Source organism: Caretta caretta, chromosome 6 (assembly GCF_965140235.1).
Source record: "Caretta caretta isolate rCarCar2 chromosome 6, rCarCar1.hap1, whole genome shotgun sequence".
NCBI classification, from domain to species: domain Eukaryota; kingdom Metazoa; phylum Chordata; order Testudines; family Cheloniidae; genus Caretta; species Caretta caretta.
In genome coordinates, this window is record NC_134211.1 from 11,501,170 (window position 1) to 11,521,414 (window position 20,245).

At 48.2% G+C, this 20,245-nt stretch overlaps 1 protein-coding gene across 3 annotated transcripts in view; it reads right to left on the reverse strand.

Annotated features, from left to right (window-relative positions):
* Positions 1–2,789, reverse strand: part of ZFP91 (ZFP91 zinc finger protein, atypical E3 ubiquitin ligase) — a 31,715-nt gene extending 28,926 nt beyond the window's left edge. The window contains exons 1-2 of one of the 3 annotated variants that reach the window (XM_048855078.2): positions 2,771–2,789; positions 1,206–1,231 (exon numbers count right to left, since the gene is read on the reverse strand). Coding sequence is in view for 2 of the 3 variants with exons in the window: in XM_048855077.2 (XP_048711034.2) it covers positions 1,206–1,231; positions 2,060–2,391 (358 nt within the window). In the remaining variant the exon portion in view is untranslated. Of the gene's footprint in view, positions 1–1,205; positions 1,232–2,059; positions 2,621–2,770 lie in introns of those variants that run through there. The other 2 variants (XM_048855077.2, XM_048855076.2) reach the window with 2 other exon arrangements.
* Between the last annotated feature and the right edge of the window lie 17,456 nt (positions 2,790–20,245).

A 20,245-nucleotide genomic window follows, 5' to 3' on the forward strand; every position in this document is an offset into this window, starting at 1 on the left:
AGCAACCTTAACTCTGACCTAGAAGGCACTAACTCAACGCACATCACTAGTTATGTTCTTTACATAGTAAAATGTGAACATGTATTAGTGGTATATACGCTAAATGAATTCATAAGAACACACTGCAAACCAGCACAGAATTAATTTACCGCATGGTAGGTAGAAGAGTGACTTATTTTAACACCCAGCTGGACTGAACTCTGAAGAGGCCCCTGGTTTCTCCCTTCTTAAGGTCTCACTATACGCCTGGGATCTAAGGCTCATATTGCTTGTTAATAACATTGCATCTTACAATCCTTCCTTTTCCTCCTTGGCTATTTATTTGTCTGTCTACAAATGGCAACACAGACTACTGCCAATAGAAAGTTGCAGCACATCATTTGACTAGAGATGCCCCAAGGTTCTTTGGGCACAAATGCCTACAAATCAAAATTAAACTGAACGCTGCAGCAGAGAAAACTGAGCTGTTTGTGCATGTATACAGTCTCTGCAGTCTGAGTTTGCTGGGAGATTTTCCATTCTGTGAGGCTCTGTCCATTTCAGCCTGCCAAACACTACACAATACTTTGTTTTATAAACTGCTTCAAGAGGAAGAAGGAGTAAGCCTCTATCATACCCCTGCTCCACCATTGTCAGCCCTGTGTATCCATTTGTCAGCTTTTTGCACATAATGTTTCTACTCCTCCCATGCTGCCCCTTACACACTGAATGCTCTCCATGATTTGATCCACAAGGCCACTACATTCTCCTCCAAATCTCTCCTCAGTCATTACTGCTGCAGAACCTAGAAGAAACCTACTGTCGTCCATGGAGAAGCAGATGCGGCTAGATGACAACATTTACAATAGAAGGCAAATACATATGCATATACAAATATATATATATTGGAATGCATCCATCTCCCTTTCAAGTGTCACACTAGGGCCTGATCCTGTATTATGATGTTCACAGAGACTGTTGAGAACCAGGGCCTTGTAGCTCTTCAGGTCCAGGACTATGTTTATATGGAGCCTACCAAAATGGGACCCCAATCTTGAATGGAACTCAATTAATTGCAATATTAAACACCAAACAAACAAGAAATGTTATCTTAAAATGGAAGATACATCAGATGGAAGGCTGCCTTAGGAAAAGTCTCCCTTTCTCTGACGCCACATGTTAATCATAAGGAACAAATCAGAATGAAGGAGGCATTCAGATCTTACCTTTACCAGCTACTTTATGCTCACATCTGAAAGAAATGAAAAGTAAATATAAGTGACAGATTTCTGCTGCCATATTACACAAACTAACGTTTAACCCCATTAAATTGGAAGATGAGCTCAATTTCCAAACTGTGTGGGCAGTTCCTAGAAAAATAAATAAATAAAGGTTCCCTTATCTTGAAATGCTGGTTTTTAACCACTTTCAAATAAAACTCCATGGCATCCCTCCCTCACTGAATAACATCTATGGCTTTCTTAGGTTGATACAAAAATGCTTTTTGAAAACCATCCTAACAAGAGAACTCTTACAGCTATAAAGGCTTGTCCACATGAAAAAGTCATACACTTCTATCCAAGGCATGAACTGAAGCCTCAACCAGTGCAATCTTCTCACACAGACAAGGCCTAAGAGTCTTCATGCATCTTTCAAGCCAGTGTACCCCTCCTCCCCAGCACTACACAAGTATCTGCCAAATTATCACCATCTTCATTCAATGCCTTTGACTAGCAATGCAGTTTTTGAAGAATGGCAAAGGCTGCACTCTTCCAAGGAGAAGACCCTCTTGTATTGTGAGTGCAAATGAACACAGAAAAGTGAAGTACAAGTAAATTATGATAAGGCTGAAGAACAGAGTCTCCCCGTCTCCCCCAGTATGTGCGCGAGAGCGAAGGGGAGACCCAGAGCCGCCCCCCCCCCGCCAGTATGTGTGTGAGAGAGAAGGGGAGACCCAGAGCCCCGTGTCTCCCCCCCGCCCGAGTGTGTGTGTGAAGGTCCAAAGTCTCCCCACCCCCACACCCGCGTCAGTGTGAGAGGGAGGCGATGTCCCGGTTTCTCCTCCGGGCCCGGTACTCACACGGGGCGCGAGGTCCCCTTCTTGCCCCCGGCTCCCTGCGGGGCGGCAGCTGCCGGCGGCAGCTCGGGCGGGCGGGCGCCGGGGCTGCTTCTCCGGCGGCGGGGGTACTCAGCCTTCCTGCGGCGGGACGCGGCGGCGGCGGCGGCTCCCCCCACAGCCTCCCCGGCGGCGGCCCGGCTCCGCTCTCGGCCTCCCCTCAGCACTCGGCTGCCCCCGGACTCCTCCCCCTGCTCGGGGGCGGGGGCGCGTCGGCGGCCGACCGCAGCGGAGGGTGGCCCCTGGGTCTCCACCTGCTCCGCTGCGCCCCCCGGCAGCTCAGTCCCCCCCGGCATCGGGGCGGCGAGCGGAGGGGGCCGCGGCGGTTGCTCCTCCTTGCTCCTCCCCGACGGCGCACCGCCCCCCCCCCCACCCTACGCAGCCGCGCCCGCTCAACTACAGCCAATTAGGAGGCGCCGTCGGCTTCAGGCTGGAAGCAAGACTCCACCCTTTCCCCGCCACCCACCAATCAAGCAGCAAGGGCTGGGGCACGCCACACCCCTCTCCAGAGCCGGCCAATCAGCAGCCTCACCTAGCTCAGTCCGCGCGCAGCTCCCTTTACCAATCGGCGAGCGCAGCTCCCCGGGAACGCGCGCGCTGTCGGTGTGCCCAACCGTGGCGCGCGCCCCTCCCCCCAGCCGATTAACAGTCGCGTCTCGCGCCCAACTCGGTGACCTTTTCACCCACTCTGCCCGGGAGCCCTTGTCGCGCGCGGCTCCGGGGAGGGTGGGCGCGCACCGCGCAGGCGTAATCGCTTCGCCCAGTCTCTGCTGTTACGATCGTGGTTCCTACCGCCCCCGCCGCAGCCTGGGCCCCTCTGGTCCCCCCGAGTCCCTGGTCCGTGGGAGAGGCCGCGAGGGAGCCGGTTGCCCCCGAGACCCTCCCTCTCTGGCTCCCACACCGTCCCCGCCACTCGCGGTGCCGGAGCGGGGGAGGAGTTTTTTTGGCTGTCGCTTCTCCTTTAAGAAAAAAAAAAAAAAGCCCTGTCGGGCGGCGGGTGAAAGTCGGTTACAAAATGGCGGCCAGCGCAGGGGGGCGCGGCTTGCTGAACGTTTGTCCACTTCCGCTCCCGCTCGCGCATGCACCCTGGCTCCAAGGTAGGGCATTGTGGGAGTTGTAGTCTAAGAATTCAAAGGCTGGGAGTCGGCTCGTAGGAGAAATTAACCGGGAAGCTGCCCCGAAGGCTGCTGGGAAATGCTCCTCCTGAGGTCATCCTTGCGCAAGGTCTGCCCACTGTGGGCAGTGGTAGCTCCCAGAGCGTGTCTAACCTCCTTTGGCTGCAGTCCCCGGGGCCTCCCACCTGGTATCGTCCTGGGCACAGGGTTAATGTGGGCGGGGGAGGCAGCTTCCCCTGGCAGTGCCTTTGCGACGGGAATATCTTGGTGACAAATGAGCACGACTGCTGCGGCCTGGCCCAGGGCATGGGGCACAAGACTTGCACAATGGTGCCCTCGGGCAGCCAGCTCCACAGAGAGCACCTTCAAGCCCTCCAACAGCTGCTCTCAGAGAGAGACTCTCCTCAGAAGCTGGCCAATGGGGCCATGAAGGGGAAATCCACCAAGCACAGGCTTGAGCTGGCCTCTGCCACTGAGCACTAGCACTGTGTGTCAGCAATACTACCCATGCTGGTGTAGCACCGACAGACCCCCGTCGTTGGTGGGCGGGATCGAACCTGGGACCTCTGGAGCTAAATGCCAACTGACTGTTATCTAAGGCTGTAGAGCAAACTCATTAATCTCTCTCTGTAAGTGGTCTCAGTGCCATTAGGTGGGACAGAACACCACTCCCAGGAGGTGTGTGGGTTACACTGGCACAGGCTTGGCTTCCAACTAGGCCCAGTAGGGCAGCTCCATGGAAGTGCCCCTTGGCAATATCTTTCAAGGCTCAGACCTCAGCACAACCTCAACGCTTTCCAGGTCTCAGCTCTTGCAGTAAATGGAACCAAGCTCTGGGTTGTGTGACAAGGCATCACTTCCCTTGAAGCGGTGTTAGGTGAGCACAAGAGTCAGTTAGCAGCCTTCAGACCTATTTCTGCTGAAGACCCAACTCCAGGCAGCTTTGTGCCAAAGTCTCCACTGTCTTCCTTCCATGTAGGTTCAGGACAGGAAGACCAATCCAAAGAGACTCAATGGCAGCGTATGCTCTTGGACCTTCGGTTAATTGCTAAGGCTGCATTGAGAACCATCCTTTGTCCTCAGTTCAGACCCTTTGTTGAACTCCAGTGTGCTTGGGACACTTTTTGGACCAAATTTGACTTCTGCACCCCAAAAGCCAGCTCACTCATCACATGAAGCATTGGGTTAGATGCTAGTGCCTCCTGTGCAATCGTTATCAACATCCTTTAAGGCAGTGTCAACTATCCCAACTTCGCAAAAAGAAAAGGAGTACTTGTGGCACCTTAGAGACTAACCAATTTATTTGAGCATGAGCTTTCGTGAGCTACAGCTATCCCAACTTCCTCATCAGTGTAGCATGCTCAGTCAACTGACTGGAAGCCAGGTGACATTCTGGGGCTGTTGCTGTGACACATCTGCAACAGATGATTCATCTGATATTGAGTACTTCTCTAGTGCAGAGAAACAGCAGGACAGTTATTTTGCATTAGAAAAATGTGACTTTCCCCCAGTTTTTGAAAAAGCTGGCTAAACTAGCTGATTTTGATTTGATTCTGCTGCAGGAATCTCCAAGGAGCATCACTGATAGGTACCTGGATCACAAGCCTCCCTCCAACGTTGTTGCCATGCCCTTGCCCGCTATCTTGGACAAGCTGGTGAAGAGAGTGTGACAGACACCTCACACTGCAGCCCCTGTCTCAGACCGTGAGAGAAAATACTTACTCTTTGAGGACACTGTTGGTTACAACTCTCAGCTCCCACATGAGCATATGGTAGTTGGGGCAGTGATGGTTAGAGAGACGATTGATCAAATGAATGGTGCCATGACCCAGAACCCTGCACTTTGATGCTTGGAACCATTTGGATAAAGCATGTAGCATTCTGCAGCCACAACTCTTTGTATTATGAATTACCAGATAAACATGGCCAAAGAGCAAGTTGAGCTTTGGAAAAAGGCTTCTACCCTGGCTAAGTCCCTTCTCCAGGATCAACACCAGGAGTTTCAAAATGAGGGCATGGACCTGACTTGGCATCAGGTCTGAGCAACATTTGATACAGGCAATACAATAGCAAGAGCTGCTGCCTCTGGAGTGGCCACTCATCAATCTGCTTGGCTCCAGGCCTCTGGCTTCCACCACGAGATCCAGAAAAATAATGAGAACCTACCCTACACAGGAGAGAACATTTTTGGGGAACAGGTGGAGGTCACTTTACAAAAGTCAAAGGAGAGGCAGGCCGCCCTGCAGCTTCTTAGGTTTGTGTACTGCTCCTGAGGGCCCCCACCCTTTGCTCCATGGGGGTCAGAAAGGGGAGGCTCCTCTTTGTAAGCCAGTTTTTACTGCCACATTTGGTTTCAAGGGTGTGCAGTACCCCTCTATGCAGGGTGCCAAACCTCAGAAGCAGAATTTGTAAGGTACAGCATCCCCTTTCTACAGACATCAAAAACCAAAGGGAATTTGAAGAATTCCAGAGCATTTAGCCAGCTAACCACTTTCAATAGCCTGGCAGGATCTTTGTTTGGTGGTAGCAGAGTTGATAGCCTTTTATTCCCAAAGGTCTCTGGTCACTTTGGATGCATAGATCCTGTTCTGTTCATTCTCCCTGAAGCACCTGACATGATACTGGGCTAGCTGGACCACTGGTCTGACCCAGTATGGTCGTTCTTATGTCCTGAGCATTGTTTGGTGAAGCTACTTTGTCAGGTTTTCAAAAACCCTCCAGCTTTCTTCCCTTGAGAATGCTCTGGGGTACCGTCTTATTATGAAGAGCTACTGCGTAAAATCCAGTCCCTCCTGGAAAAGAGAGCGCTCGAGGCCATGCCATTGTATGAAAGAGGGAAGGGGCTTTATTTCTTGTGATCCCTAAATATCAAAAAGTACATCTGAGGACCCAAATCTGTATCCAGCCAAAAGACTTTAAGATAGTCATCCTGGAAACCATCCCACTACTTACAAGCAGTTACCTTCTGTTAGATGATCAGGACCTTGCAGAAGCTCTGGCTCTGTCTGTGCCAGGGCAGTTTTCTGGCTCCACTTGTGTCAGCAATGTTGGGAGCCCTTATATAGAGGATGGATCACTGGCATTTTTATAAGTAATCTGCAAAGTTTTTTCTTAGTTTGTTTATGTTTTCAGTTTGAGACTCATGGTCCATAAAGATCCACTTCTGTCCTCATTTTTTTAACAAAATCCTTCCTGTCACACATTTTGAAATTCAAAAATTTTCTCCCTCTCAAGGAAAATCTTAAGTGAGAAGCACTTAAGTTACAGTTATCTCTGGCATCACTGTTGTTTTCCAAGCAGATACAAATAACATGTCTTTCTCTAAAGGTTTGTGGGGGAAATTGACCAGTACAGCTATTTTAAAATAATATTCTGCTATAGCTGTTCTGGAATAACTCCCCCATGCGAATACTCTCTATACCGAAATAAGTGACTTCTAGAATAATTACTCTGTTCTGGTTGCAGAGTAATTATTCCAGAATAAAATCACTCATTTGAGAATAGAATGTCTACAAAGGGATGTTATTCCAGAATAGCTAAACTATACTGGACTAGCTCTGCCGATCAATTTCCCCTACCTAGATAAGATCTAGGAAAACACTTTCTACTTAACACACAGCTACATTGTCCCGCTTAAAGCTGTTACAATGCTGCCTCTCAGCAGATTGGGGGTGGAAAAAAGATTCAAATTGCAGCTCAGTAATTCACATGTCCATAGGATCTGTGATGTCTTTATTTTGCAGTAAACCAAGTTGCTTGAGCTGCTGAGGGCAAAAGGGGGTATCAAAAGGCAAACTTCAAGGAGGAATAAAAGACAGACTAAACTTCTTTTTGCCTTGTTTTTAATGTATTAGGACTTTAACACAGGCTAATGTATGAGAGTTAGAAACATTCCAAAGAGCTTTGTGTGTCACCTTTTACACTGTTTTGAATGTCAATTAAACCTACCTATGGTTTCATAACATGGTGTTATAAATGCCTACAGCATCTGATCTACACTACAGCTCCCAAAATTTCTAACATCAGTTAGACACAATAGGGACATTTTTAGAAAATATCCCTAGTATAAACAGGGCCTTACTTACACACAGGGATACTTCTCAGCCAATGGATGTCTCTCCAGATTCATGGTAGGAAAACAACACAACCAATTTCATGTCTGGTGTTTGTTAGCACCTAATGTGTTGACATGAATGCTTGAGTAGTTGTAGCCTGTCTGCGCAGAGGGGGAATGCATGTGTTCTTCTGTTTAGACAATTGGCTGGTCAAGGTCACCATTCTGGAAAGAATCAAAAGATAAAACCACTGTTAGAGACACTAGATAGTTTAACACAAACCCCGGGGTACCAACTCATCCCCAACAGGAACCTACCCAAAACCTTCCCATCCCAGGATAGAATCGAAGGCAGTAGCAGCCTAGGAGAGAGGATATCATAGAATATCAGGGTTGGAAGGGACCTCAGGAGGTCATCTAGTCCAACCCCCTGCTCAAAGAAGGACCAATCCCCAACAAAATCATCCCAGCCAGGGCTTTGTCAAGCCTGACCTTAAAAACCTCAAAGGAAGGAGATTCCACCATCTCCCTAGGTAACGCATTCCAGTGCTTCACCACCCTCCTTGTGAAAATGTTTTTCCTAATTTCCAACCTAAACCTCCCCCCACTGAAACTTGAGACCATTGCTCCTAGTACTGTCATCTGCCACCACTGAGAACAGTCTAGATCCATCCTCTTTGGAACCCCCTTTCAGGTAGTTGAAAGCAGCTATCAAATCCCCCCTCATTCTTCTCTGCTGCAGATTAAACAATCCCAGTTCCCTCAGCCTCTCCTCATAAGTCATGTGTTCCAGTCCCCTAATCATTTTTCTTGCCCTCCCGCTGGACGCGTCCCAATTTTTCCACATCCTTCGTATAGTGTAGGGCCCAAACCTCGACACATTATTCCATATGAGGCCTCACCAATGTTGAATAGAGGGGAACAATCATGTTCCTCGATCTGCTGGCAATGCCCCTACTTATGCATCCCAAAATGCCATTAGCCTTCTTGGCAACAAGGGCACACTGTTGACTCATATCCAGCTTCTCGTCCACTAGGTCCTTTTCTGCAGAACTGCTGCCTAGCTATTCGGTCCCTAGTCTGTAGCAGTACATGGGATTCTTCCGTCCTAAATGCAGGACTCTGCACTTGTCCTTGTTAATTCTCATCAGATTTCTTTTGGCCCAATCCTCTAATCAGTCTAGGTCCCTCTGTATCCTATCCCTACCCTCCAGTGTACACTACCAGTTTAGTGTCATCTGCAAACTTGCTGAGGGTGCAGTCCACGCCATCCTCCAGAACATTAATGAAGATATTGAACAAAACAACTCCTTTAGGACTCTTGGATGCAGCGCATCCAGACCCATGGACTTGTGCTCATCCAGCTTTTCTAAATAGTCCTGAACCACTTCTTTCTCCACAGAGGGCTGGTCACCTCCCCATGCTGTGCTGCCCAGTACAGTAGTCTGGGAGCTGACCTTGTTCGTGAAGACAGAGGCAAAAAAAGCATTAAGTACATTAGCTTTTTGCACCTCGTCTGTCACTAGGTTGCCTCCCTCATTCAGTAAGGGGCCCACACTTTCCTTGACTTTCTTCTTGTTGCTAACATACCTGAAGAAACCCTTCTTGTTACTCTTAACATCTCTTGCTAGCTGCAACTCAAAGTGTGATTTGGCCTTCCTGATTTCACTCCTGCATGCCTGAGCAATATTTTTATACTCCTCCCTGGTCATTTGTCCAATCTTCCACTTCTTGTAAGCTTTTTTGTGTTTAAGGTCAGCAAGGATTTCACTGGTAAGCCAAGCTGGTCGCCTGCCATATTTACTAGTCTTTCTACACATCGAGATGGTTTGTCCCTGTAACCTCAATAAGGATTCTTTAAAATACAGCCAGCTCCCCTGGACTCCTTTCCTTCCCCTTCATGTTATTCTCCCAGGGGAGTCTGCCCATCAGTTCCCTGAGGGAGTTAGTCTGCTTTTCTGAAGTCCAGGGTCCATATTCTGCTGCTCTCCTTTCTTCCTTGTGTCAGGATCCTGAACTCGACCATCTCATGGTCACTGCCTCCCAGGTTCCCATCCACTTTTGCTTCCCCTACTAATTCTTCCCGGTTTGTGAGCAGCAGTTCAAGTAGAGCTCTGCCCCTAGTTGGTTCCTCCAGCACTTGCACCAGGAAATTGTCCCCTCACATTCCAAAAACTTCTTGGATTGTCTGTGCACCGCTGTATTGCTCTCCCAGCAGATATCGGGGTGATTGAAGTCCCCCATGAGAACTAGGGTCTGCGATCTAGTAACTTCCTTTAGTTGCTGGAAGAAAGCCTCGTCCACCTCATCCCCCTGGTCTGGTGGTCTATAGCAGACTCCTACCATGACATCACCCTTGTTGCTCACACTTCTAAACTTAATCCAGAGACTCTCAGGTTTTTCTTCAGTTTCCTACCGGAGCTCTGAGCAGTCATACTGCTCTCTTACATACAATGCAATTTCCCCACCTTTTCTGCCCTGCCTGTCCTTCCTAAACAGTTTCTATCCATCCATGACAGTACTCCAGTCATGTGAGTTATCCCACCAAGTCTCTGTTATTCCAATCACATGCAAGGGCTGGTGTCAGCTTGAACCATGCAACAAATATTGAGTCTTGTGGCTGCAACAATATTGTAGTGCCCATGGTACGTGTCCATGTAAGAACACTTCAGCGGACCCTGAGATCCCAGTAGAATGTGAACTTTCATATCACATCCAGGTGATGGACTGTCTCCGGGCCTCTCTGGCCTGGTGGGGGTCTAGGCCCATTACTTAATCAGGAAGATCTTTCAAACTCCTGACTTTCAAACTGTAGTGACCATGTATTCATCAAAGCTGAGAGGCGGAGCCTATGCCTGCCAAGAAAACTCAATCTCTGTAGGAAGAAAGTCTACATGATAGTGTTTTGGAGACAGGCATTAAGGGCTTTCAGAGATGCCAAAAGGTGATCCCACTTCATATGGACAATAGATGGCTAAACTGTGCCTTAATGAGACAGTCATCATCCTGCCATTCTCTCCATGCCTTTAAAACCAATGAGGGTCGTCTTCTCCTACCTGCTGTTTAAAAGGGCCTTCTGTGGCAGATTCCATTAGGACTCTTCTAAAGGCCATAGCCCAGCCTTTTGCTTATTTTCACATCATTTCCCTTGGCATCCTTCTCACTAAGAAGACAATGACTAAATGGCGGATTACATTTGGCACTGCTGTGACCTGGCTTGAAGTTAAAGGGTCATATCAAGACTCAAAGATGATTCAGAAATAGATGTATTCGAAGTAGCCCCACAGGCCTTTTTTCATATTCGTACAAAGCACTGTTGCTTGGATTTGTCCTCTAGTAGGAATTGCACATGGTCCTCTACTCCCTTCAGAACTGGGTTGCAAAATAGGGCAGCCCCAACTATCCTGCCGTCTAGCGTCTTTGGGTCTTTCAGCACATCTGATGATCCCGTGCTGTATGCAACTTCCTGAAACTGAGGTTGTATCTGATGACGTGGGTTTTAGCCCACAAAAGGTTATGTCCAAATAAATTTGTTCGTCTCTAAGGTGCCACAATGACTCCTCGATAGTCTTGTCAGTGTTAGTTTCTTCTTTGTTGCCACTGAAAGTCTGGCTGTGGGCATTTCCCACTTACCACGTATTTCAGTAACAAATATATAGCAATACTTCAAAGCTTCACATACAATGATAGAACAGACAATCCAACAGGATAGTAATGTTCAACAGATCAAGACTTTTTAAATGATACCTCTCATGGCGTACTTTTTACAAAACATATGAATATGGGCTTGCCAGGGTGCTATTCTGAGGTACAGAGTGTCACATCTGGGCCTTACATTTAAACCTCCCGCCACCTTCAAGGGGTGCCCTCTGCCAGCCTGGGTTTGTTCAGATGGGCTGCGTAGAAACCTGCCATGAAGTTAGGGGAATGGACTTGAGACACTGGTTCACAGAATCGCTCCTCTGAGCCATAGCCCTCCTAATCTACAAGGTACCCCAGTGGTACCTGTGTTTGATTTTTCGAGTCCAACATCTTGTGGCTCTCATACTCCTTGGATCCACGCTGGAGGGGGTGGTAGTTGGGCCTGGTGTGTGAAGGGGTTGTCCATGTAGGGTTTTAGCAAGGGTTCATGGAACATTGAGTGTATTTTGAGGGATCTTCGTAATTGAAGCCGCAGGATCACTGGTTTGATTATCTATGGCTCAAGGTATCAGTAATCCAGTTTATGACATGGCCTGTGTTTGTGGAGGTGTTGGGCTGGGAGCCACGCTTTTTCCCTGCTGGGGAATGCCAGGCCTTCCCGGTGTATCAGCGTATTGCTTGTAATCTTCCTTGGTCCTGTTCAGATATGCCTTCAGTTCTTCTTGGACCTGGTTGATCTGGCATACCCAGTCGGCAGCCACAGGATTGGTGAAGGTGACATGTATGGCAGGGGGAGATGGGGGTGGAAGCCACAGTTTGCATAGAACACACACTGCCTAGATTTCAGAGCAGCAGCCATGTTAGTCTGTATTCGCAAAAAGAAAAGGAGTACTAGTGGCACCTTAGAGACTAACCAATTTATTTGAGCATAAGCTTTCGTGAGCGAGGTAGCTCATGAAAGCTTATGCTCAAATAAATTGGTTAGTCTCTAAGGTGCCACTAGTACTCCTTTTCTTTTTGTCTAGATTTCTTGGCTTGGACTGACCATCAGTTTATGGGTGATAGGCGATGGATATATAAGCATGAACCCGGAGCTAACATAGGGTTTTGCGCCAAAATCATGACAAAAACTGTGGACCCCAATCAGCTGTGTCTGCTCCATGAGTCCATGAAGATGGATGACCTGAGTCACCAGGAGCTGGGCCGTTTCTTCGACAGGTGTGCAATAGGAATGAAGTGGCCATTTTTGGCAATTGGTCAATCATGGTAAGGACTACAATATGTCCATTAGATACAGGGAGCTCGACTTTAAAGGCTTCCCAGGGTCTGTATGACACTGTGGAAAAAGAAAGATGACCATGCTGCTGCGTGGGCCGAGGGATGTGCTGGCCGCTGCTTCCTGCAGCCCCCATTGGCCTGGAATGGCGAACCGTGGCTATTGGGAGCTGCGATCGGCTGAACCTGCGGACGCTGCAAGTAAACAAACCATCCTGGCCTGCCAGCGGATTTCCCTGATGGGCCGCGTGCCAAATGTTGCCAATCCCTGCACTAAGGTATCACCACTGATGTATCAACACTGTTGCAAACATGATGTATCAACACTGTTGCACATTGTGATAAATCTCATAGGAAGTATGTCTTGTAAGGTAACATTGGAAAAGTTGTAATCTGTTGAACAATGTTATTCTGTTTATATGTATGTATTATCATTGTACATGAAGTTATAAATCTTTGCTGTGTGTTTGTACCTCAAACGTGTTCATGGGTAACACCCACAAGACAGATTTACATCAAGACCAGCCAGCCATGGCTGATGGGCCATTAAGGAGAATCAACTCTTCCAATGGACGCCTCCTGAGAACACACCAAAGAGTATATGGACAATGGAGGCTCAGTGACTCAGCAGGGCACATTGATGATGGGATCCTTGACTCCATGTTTGAGACAGTAACTTTTCATGCACATGGGCTGAGGATATAAATGGTGAGATCATCCCCTAACCTCTTTATTGCTCCACAACTCTGGACTATGATTTCTAACAAAGGGAAGATTTGAACAGTGAACTGAGGACCCCCAGTCTTTTGGGTGATCAAGAGAAACTTACTGCAAGCTAGCAGATTTAACAGCACTGCTATTATCCTGATCCACAAATTCTGAGATCACCTGTAATGTGAGATCACCTATTATGATTCATTTAATAACTTTCTTCTCTCTTATAATAATAAAACTTTAGTTTAGTTTACTAAAGGATTAGTGACTAGCATGGTTTTGGGGTGAGATCCAGAAGTACATATTGATCTGGGGTGAATGTCTGGTTCTTTGGAACTGGAAGAACCTAATATATGTAATTTCTTGTTTTAATAATAATTTATCACAGAAATCTGGTTTGTCTGGGTGGTGCATGAAGGGCTAAAGGGCCTGAAGGGGACTGTCTATGACTGCATAACTAGTACAGTATTTTGGAAGCACACATTTGTTACTGGCTTGGTGAAATCTTATGGTAGAATATACCACCAGTTTTGGGTACATGCCCTGTTTTCTGGCAGTCTGACCTGAGATTGGTGCTCTTAGATGTGTCCCATATCAGGCAGCATGACAGTCTGGATGAGGTTTCAGAAGGCATTAGGGCACTGAGCAGTTTTGAGTGTGGCATCTCTGATAAGAATCAACATATGAGTGGATCATGTGCATTTGAGGCCACCAGAAGGAGTAGTTGGCCAAATGGAAGGTCTTGAGATGACCCAGATGATGGCTAACAGTGAATCATGTGACAACCATAGGGCCTCTAACTGAGTGGGTCCCAGCAGAACATACAAGTGGCCCTTGACATCCTGGACCTGGTGTTGCCCATGGTTTGCTGCCTCAAGTTCCTTGGGAGGGAGCTTCTTCCCTGCAGCTGAGTGGATCAGTGACATGAGGTCTTGGGGAATCACAGCATCCAGGAAGTTCTAGGGTTTAAGAATGTGTGGGGCTCAGCTTGGGGGAGGGGAGAGGGGTGCCTTGGCTGGTGAGATATTCCTCTTCTTGGGACAAGGCATTAGTGATTTTGTTCTGGGCCCCCAATTGTTACATGATGATGCAACTGAAGTATGTAAAGAGTAAGGCCCAGCGTAGCTTCCTCTGGATCAGCACCTTGGCTTGGAAGAGGTACTTTAAGTTCCTATGGTCTGTGTAAATCTCACCTGTACTGGGTACAGAGCACCCTCCAGACAGTAGCATGACTCTTTGAAGTCTGCTTTGATGGCTAGAAGCTCCTTATCTATAATTTTATAATTCTGTTGGGCTGGAATGAGCTGCTGTGAATAGTAGGTGCAAGGGAGGAGGTGCTGTTGGGGACCACGTCTCTGGGAGACTATGGCCCCAATTGTTACATTGGAGGTGTTGCTCTTGATGACAGAGTCATGCCAGGTCAGGATGGGCCAGGAATGAGGTACTGGTAAAGAGAAAAGGAGGACTTGTGGCACCTTAGAGACTAACCAATTTATTTGAGCATAAGCTTTCGTGAGCTACAGCTCATGTCATCGGATGCATCCGATGAAGTGAGCTGTAGCTTACGAAAGCTTATGCTCAAATAAATTGGTTAGTCTCTAAGGTGCCACAAGTCCTCCTTTTCTTTTTGTGGATACAGACTAACACGGCTGCAACTCTGAAACCTGTACTGGTAAAGATCATCTTGAGTTGTTCAAATGCTCATTGTACCTCCCGAGACCAGGTGAAGGTGGTGTTTTTACAAAGAAGTGCTGTCAGTGGGACAGTTTGGCCTGAAAACCTACAGATGAATTGCCTATAAAAGTTAGCAAACCCAAGAAAGCATTGTAGCTGCTTGATGTTTGGGGGTGGGTGGGGTGCCCAGGTCTGTTCCGCCTCCACCTTCTAGGGGTTCATTTGGAGTCCCTCAGAGGACAGAATGTAGCCCAGGAACTTCATGGAAAACTGCTTGAAGCTGCACTTTTCTCAGCTTTGCATATAGGCTATGTTGGCTGAACTATTCCAAGACAAACCAGATGTGCTAGGTGTGTTGCTTGAGATCCTCGGAAAAGATGAGGATATCATCTAGATAGACTACAATGTATTGGTCTAGGACAGGGATTGGCAACCTTTGGCACATGACCTGTCAGACAAATCTGCTGGTGGGCTGGGCCAGTTTGTTTACCTGCAGCATCCGCAGGTTCAGCCGATTGCAGCTCCCACTGGCCGCAGTTCACCATTCCAGACTAATGGGGGCTGCAGGAAGCAGCGGCCAGCACATCCCTCGGCCCACACTGCTTCCTGCAGCCCCCATTGACCTGGAATGGTGAACTACGGCCATTGGGAGCTGCGATCGGCCAAACCTGCGGACGCTGCAGGTAAACAAACCATCCCGGCCCACCAGCGGATTTCCCTGATGGGCCACGTGCCAAAGGTTGCCGATCCCTGGTCTAGGATGCCAGGGAAAACCTCATTCACAAAGTGCTAGAACATTGCAGGGACGTTTGTGAGGACAAAAGGCATTGCCAGGTAATTGTAGTGGCTATACCGGGTTCAAAAAGCTGTCTTCCACTCATCCCCAGTTAGAATCCAAACCAGGTTGTAAGCTCCCCACAGGTCAAGTTTTGTGAACCTGGTCCATTCGTACACAATCCAGTAGTTCCAGGATAAGTGGAAGGGGGTACAGATTCCTGATTGTTGCCTGATTGAGGGCCCAGTAATCCACATATAGGCGCAAGGTTCCATCCTTTTTGACAAAAAGAATCAGAGCCCTACCCAGAGAGGAAGATGGCTGGATGAAACCCTTGGCCAGGTTCTCCTGGAGATAGGAACACAGGGCTGTCAGCTCAGGTTCCATCATTGTGTAAATACAACCGAATGGCACCTTGGCAGTCATAATGTCAGTGTGATGGTAGGGTGTCAGCATTCTTCTTCTCAAAGATGTCGGACTCACTGTACTAGGGGACAGTGTCAAAGTCTACTCTGGTCTCATCTTTCCCATGTCCAGGGCCTGGTGTGTAGTGTCTTGGTTCTGGGGTTTGTTAGGTGGTGCACGTAGGCAGACTTGCTGGCAGAATTTGGAGCAGAAGCTAACCTGGCGTTCACACTGAAGGATGTGCAGATCATGAGTGCCCGCCACAAAATGCCAAGGATTATGGGAAAGTGTGGCAAGTGAATCATCCCAAACTGAAGCGTTTCCCAATGGTCCCAAATGGCAACTTCCAGAGGAACTGTCTTCTGTGTCACTGGCCTCATTGACAGGAGTGAACCATCTATAGTTTCTACTAGGTTGGGGACCATTTTTTGTTGTACCAGACTATCCAAGGCTTGGACTGTATTGGCATCTGTGAAGTTGTCTGCTGCACCAGAATCCATCAGTGCCCACCATGGGGGAATTCAGTAATGCTCCCATGGAACATGGAGGCAGACCTGGACTTTGAGGTGCGGGAAATGTTCACTGTGTCTGGAGTGTGCCTTGGTGAGGAGTAGGAGGGCTTATCTCAGGGCTTGCCCAGGTCAACCCCTTCTACTGGGCCTGAGCATGGTCATTTCCCAAACTAAGTCATGCTAGAGCTTGTGATGGGCTGTTGACAAGAGTGTGGCCAGATCCTCCACAGTAGAAACACAGCCTGTGTTGGTGACAGCACGTTTTTCCTCAGAGGTCACATAGCAGCAGGTGTTATCCAGTTGGATGGGTTTGGGGTCTAGGTCAGAGACAAATAAAAGGGATGCCGGGGGGGGGGGGTGACAGCCCAGCTCCTTTCATTTCCTCATAAGGCATCTAGGTTGATTGAAACCTCCACATGAGCTAGCTCATCCTTAATCTCCTTGCATAGTCCCCACCAGAACTGGTAGAGCTGGGCTGCTTCGGTCCACTCAGTGTTGAAGACTAGTTGCCGAAAGAGACCTGTATAGGAGAAGACCAATCCCTGCCCCTCCTGGGGTTTGCACAGGGCTGGCTCCACCAAGTGAGCATGATGGGGATCATCAAATATGGCAGAAAATGCTTGAGGAACGCATCCCCATCAAGCAGGGTAGGGCTTGCTCATTTGAACAGGGGTGAGGCTCAGTCCAGCGCATCTCACATCAGAAGGCTAATAAGTTGCTTGGTCAGTGGGGTAGGACCAGGGGTGGAGCAGAAACAGCAGGCAGCACTGACTAATAAACCCCCTGAATTTTTGATTTTCACCATTAAAATATTCTGGGAGGGGGCCTGGGGTCCTGAGTCCAGGCACGTAGCCACAGCACATGCCTGGAATGTAGTGTTCTTGTCCCACAGCCATACTTCCTGTGTAGCATCTGGTTATCTGCAGCAAGCTGTGCCAGTTGGCCACACACTGCCATGTTTTCATCATGGAGCTGGGTGGATTGCCGGCACGGAGCTTGGTTCTCTGTTGCGACCTGTGATACTTGGGCTTGCAGCGTGGGAACTGCTTTCTGGGAGTAGTCAACCCATTAAGGAGTCTTCAGTACCCTCTGGAGTATGCCAGAAAGGGAGTGCCATGCTGCCTCCATGCTCCCCCAGGATAGGCCTTCATCATGGGCTAGGTTGGTCCAGACACACTAAAGGATTAGTGACTAGCATGGTTTTAGTGGGGGTGGTCCAGACAAACTGTCAAGATCCTTACAAGGACAGTCAGGACCAAAGGTCGAAACAGGGTCAAACCTGAGGTCAAGAATAGCGGAGAAATTAATAGTTAAGTTCCAGGCTGGGGTTAATACCAAGGATCAGAGTCCGAGTCTGGTTTCTGAGTCAAGGTCAGGAGGTGAGGTCGAAATCAAGCCGAAGTTGAAGTGAAGATTTCAGGAGCTGAAAGCAGGAATGGTCATGTCAGCTACAGAAGATCCCCACTGTTGCCTGGACACTGCGTGGAACAACCCTTGGGTTTATATAGAGCAGGGTCAAGAGCCAGGAGGCTGCAGCCTGTCGGACTCCTTGAGATGGGGCTTCCTGGGGTCTGTGTCCTCAATGGGCTGTGGGTGGTGAAGTTGTTTTGGGGGGAAGGTAAAGAAGGTAAAGTTAGGGGGGAGGGATAGCTCAAGGGTTTGAGCATTGGCCTGCTAAACCCAGGGTTGTGAGTTCAATCCTTGAGGGGGCCATTTAGGGATCTGGGGCAAAAATTGGTGATTGGTCCTGCTTTGAGCAGGGGGTTGGACTAGATGGCCTCCTGAGGTCCCTTCCAACCTTGATATTCTATTATTCTATGATTACAGCAGCTGTTGGGTGGCAGTGTGGAGGTGTTCACTGCCTGGTAGCTTTGTAGGCCTGGGTTGGAGTCCTGCTGGGCCTTGTACCATTGGGGACGACAGCTGAATGGAGCTATGACATGAGCAGCCATGGAATGGTAGAGAGACTCGGTTCCATGGCATTTGTGAAGGGTGGAGCTATCCCAGGAGTGGGGTGGAGATTCCATAGCAGCCAGAGAGTGACAGCTGAGCAGGGGTGGGAATGGAATGCTGGGGTCTGAGGCTGTGGTGAGGCTGAACGGTTTGTGAGGGGAATGCACAGTTCTCTGCTCTAAGTTCAATTTTCTCCTCCCCATTCAGCCCCTGGTTGCTGTGCATCTTAAGGGATTACCTTTCCCCCACCTAAAACCCTGTTCTTCCCCTGGCTGGGAACTTGATTAGGGGCTCAGGCCTGGGATCTCATGGGGGAGAGAAACTCATTGCTTTAGACTGGGGTGAAAAGTTTAGAGCAGGGGATTGGGTAGCATTTGATCTGGGAACGAGGAGCGCTGATTGTGCTTCAATGAACCATTCATGCATTGGGTTTTGAGGGGGTTGCTGGGTTGTTGTACGGAGTTGTGGATGACTCTAGCACTAGATCTCAGGTAAGGATGGTCATGACACTAGATTGGGAGTGACCTTGATCTTGAGGAACCCAGGGTCCAGGATTAAGAGTGCCTTTGGCCCTAGAGCTTGGGGTTTGGAGTACTGATTCAGCAAGCACTCTAGCATTGTATTGGAGGGGACCAGGACCTTCGAGGGTGGAGGCTTAAGCTCCAGGTTTAATGTAAAATGACTAGATAAATTTGAGATACATTTAATAAAGTCACACTGAGTGTTGGGGTGATGTTTGAGCTTCAGGGCAGAATTTGGTTTCAGAGCAGAATTGGCTTCAGGGCAGAATTTGGTTACAAGAATCATGAATTTGACATTCCCTCGTGCCCCTTTCTTATCCACAGTCTCAGCTCATTATCTATTCATCCCTATTGCAGCAAATTGTACACACAGCTCAGCGTGAAGAGGGAGTAAAATCAGGAAAGCATTTTTCTGAGATCCTAGTCTTTCTTGTGGTGCTACCCTGACACCCCGTGGCTAGTTCAGGTAATGCAAAGTGCATTCCCTGTTAAAATGCAATAAATAGAATAAATAGTATGCACTGCTCCTCCTACTGACCTGGAACAATAAAATGAAGAAACATTTAGGGAGAGGGAGGTAAATTGTTCTTGTTAACTTCTGAGGATAGGACAAGAAGTAATGGGCTTACATTAAAACAAGGGTGGTTTAGGTTGGATATTAGGAAAAACTACCTACTTGTCAGGGTAGTTTAGCACTGGAATAAATTGCCTAGGGAGGTTGTGGATCTCTGTCATTGGAGATTTTTAAGAGCAGGTTAGATAAACACCTGTCAAGGATGGTCTAAATGTTACGTAGTCCTGGCATGAGTGCCGGGGGCGGGATTAGATGACCTCTTGAGGTCCCTTCCAGTCCTACGATTCTAATGTAAGCAGGGTCTGAATGAGCTCTCCCCTGACAGCTAGCTGGGAAGCTGAAAGGCTTCAGGACCAGTATCCAGCAGACAGAGCTGTGCTGCCAAAGTGGTCAGCTCTGGCTGATGTTGGGTTACAAATCATGTAAGTACTGAATGCAGGGGTAGTGAAATGTTATCAGTGTTGTTATCTTTGTTGTATGAGTAAAGGGAAGCAGAACTGTGCTTAGCCTGTCCTGACTGATTTCAGAGTAACAGCCGTGTTAGTCTGTATTCGCAAAAAGAAAAGGAGTACTTGTGGCACCTTAGAGACTAACCAATTTATTTGAGCATGAGCTTTCGTGAGCTACAGCTCACTTCATCAGATGCATACCGTGGAAACTGCAGCAGACTTTATATATACACAGAGAATATGAAACAATACCTCCTCCCACCCCACTGTCCTGCTGGTAATAGCTTATCTAAAGTGATCATCAGGTGGGCCATTTCCAGCACAAATCCAGGTTTTCTCACCCTCCACCCCCCCACACAAATTCACTCTCCTGCTGGTGCTAGCCCATCCAAAGTGACAACTCTTTACATAATCAAGTCGGGCTATTTCCTGCATAAATCCAGGTTTTCTCACATCCCCCCCACCCCCATACACACACAAACTCGTT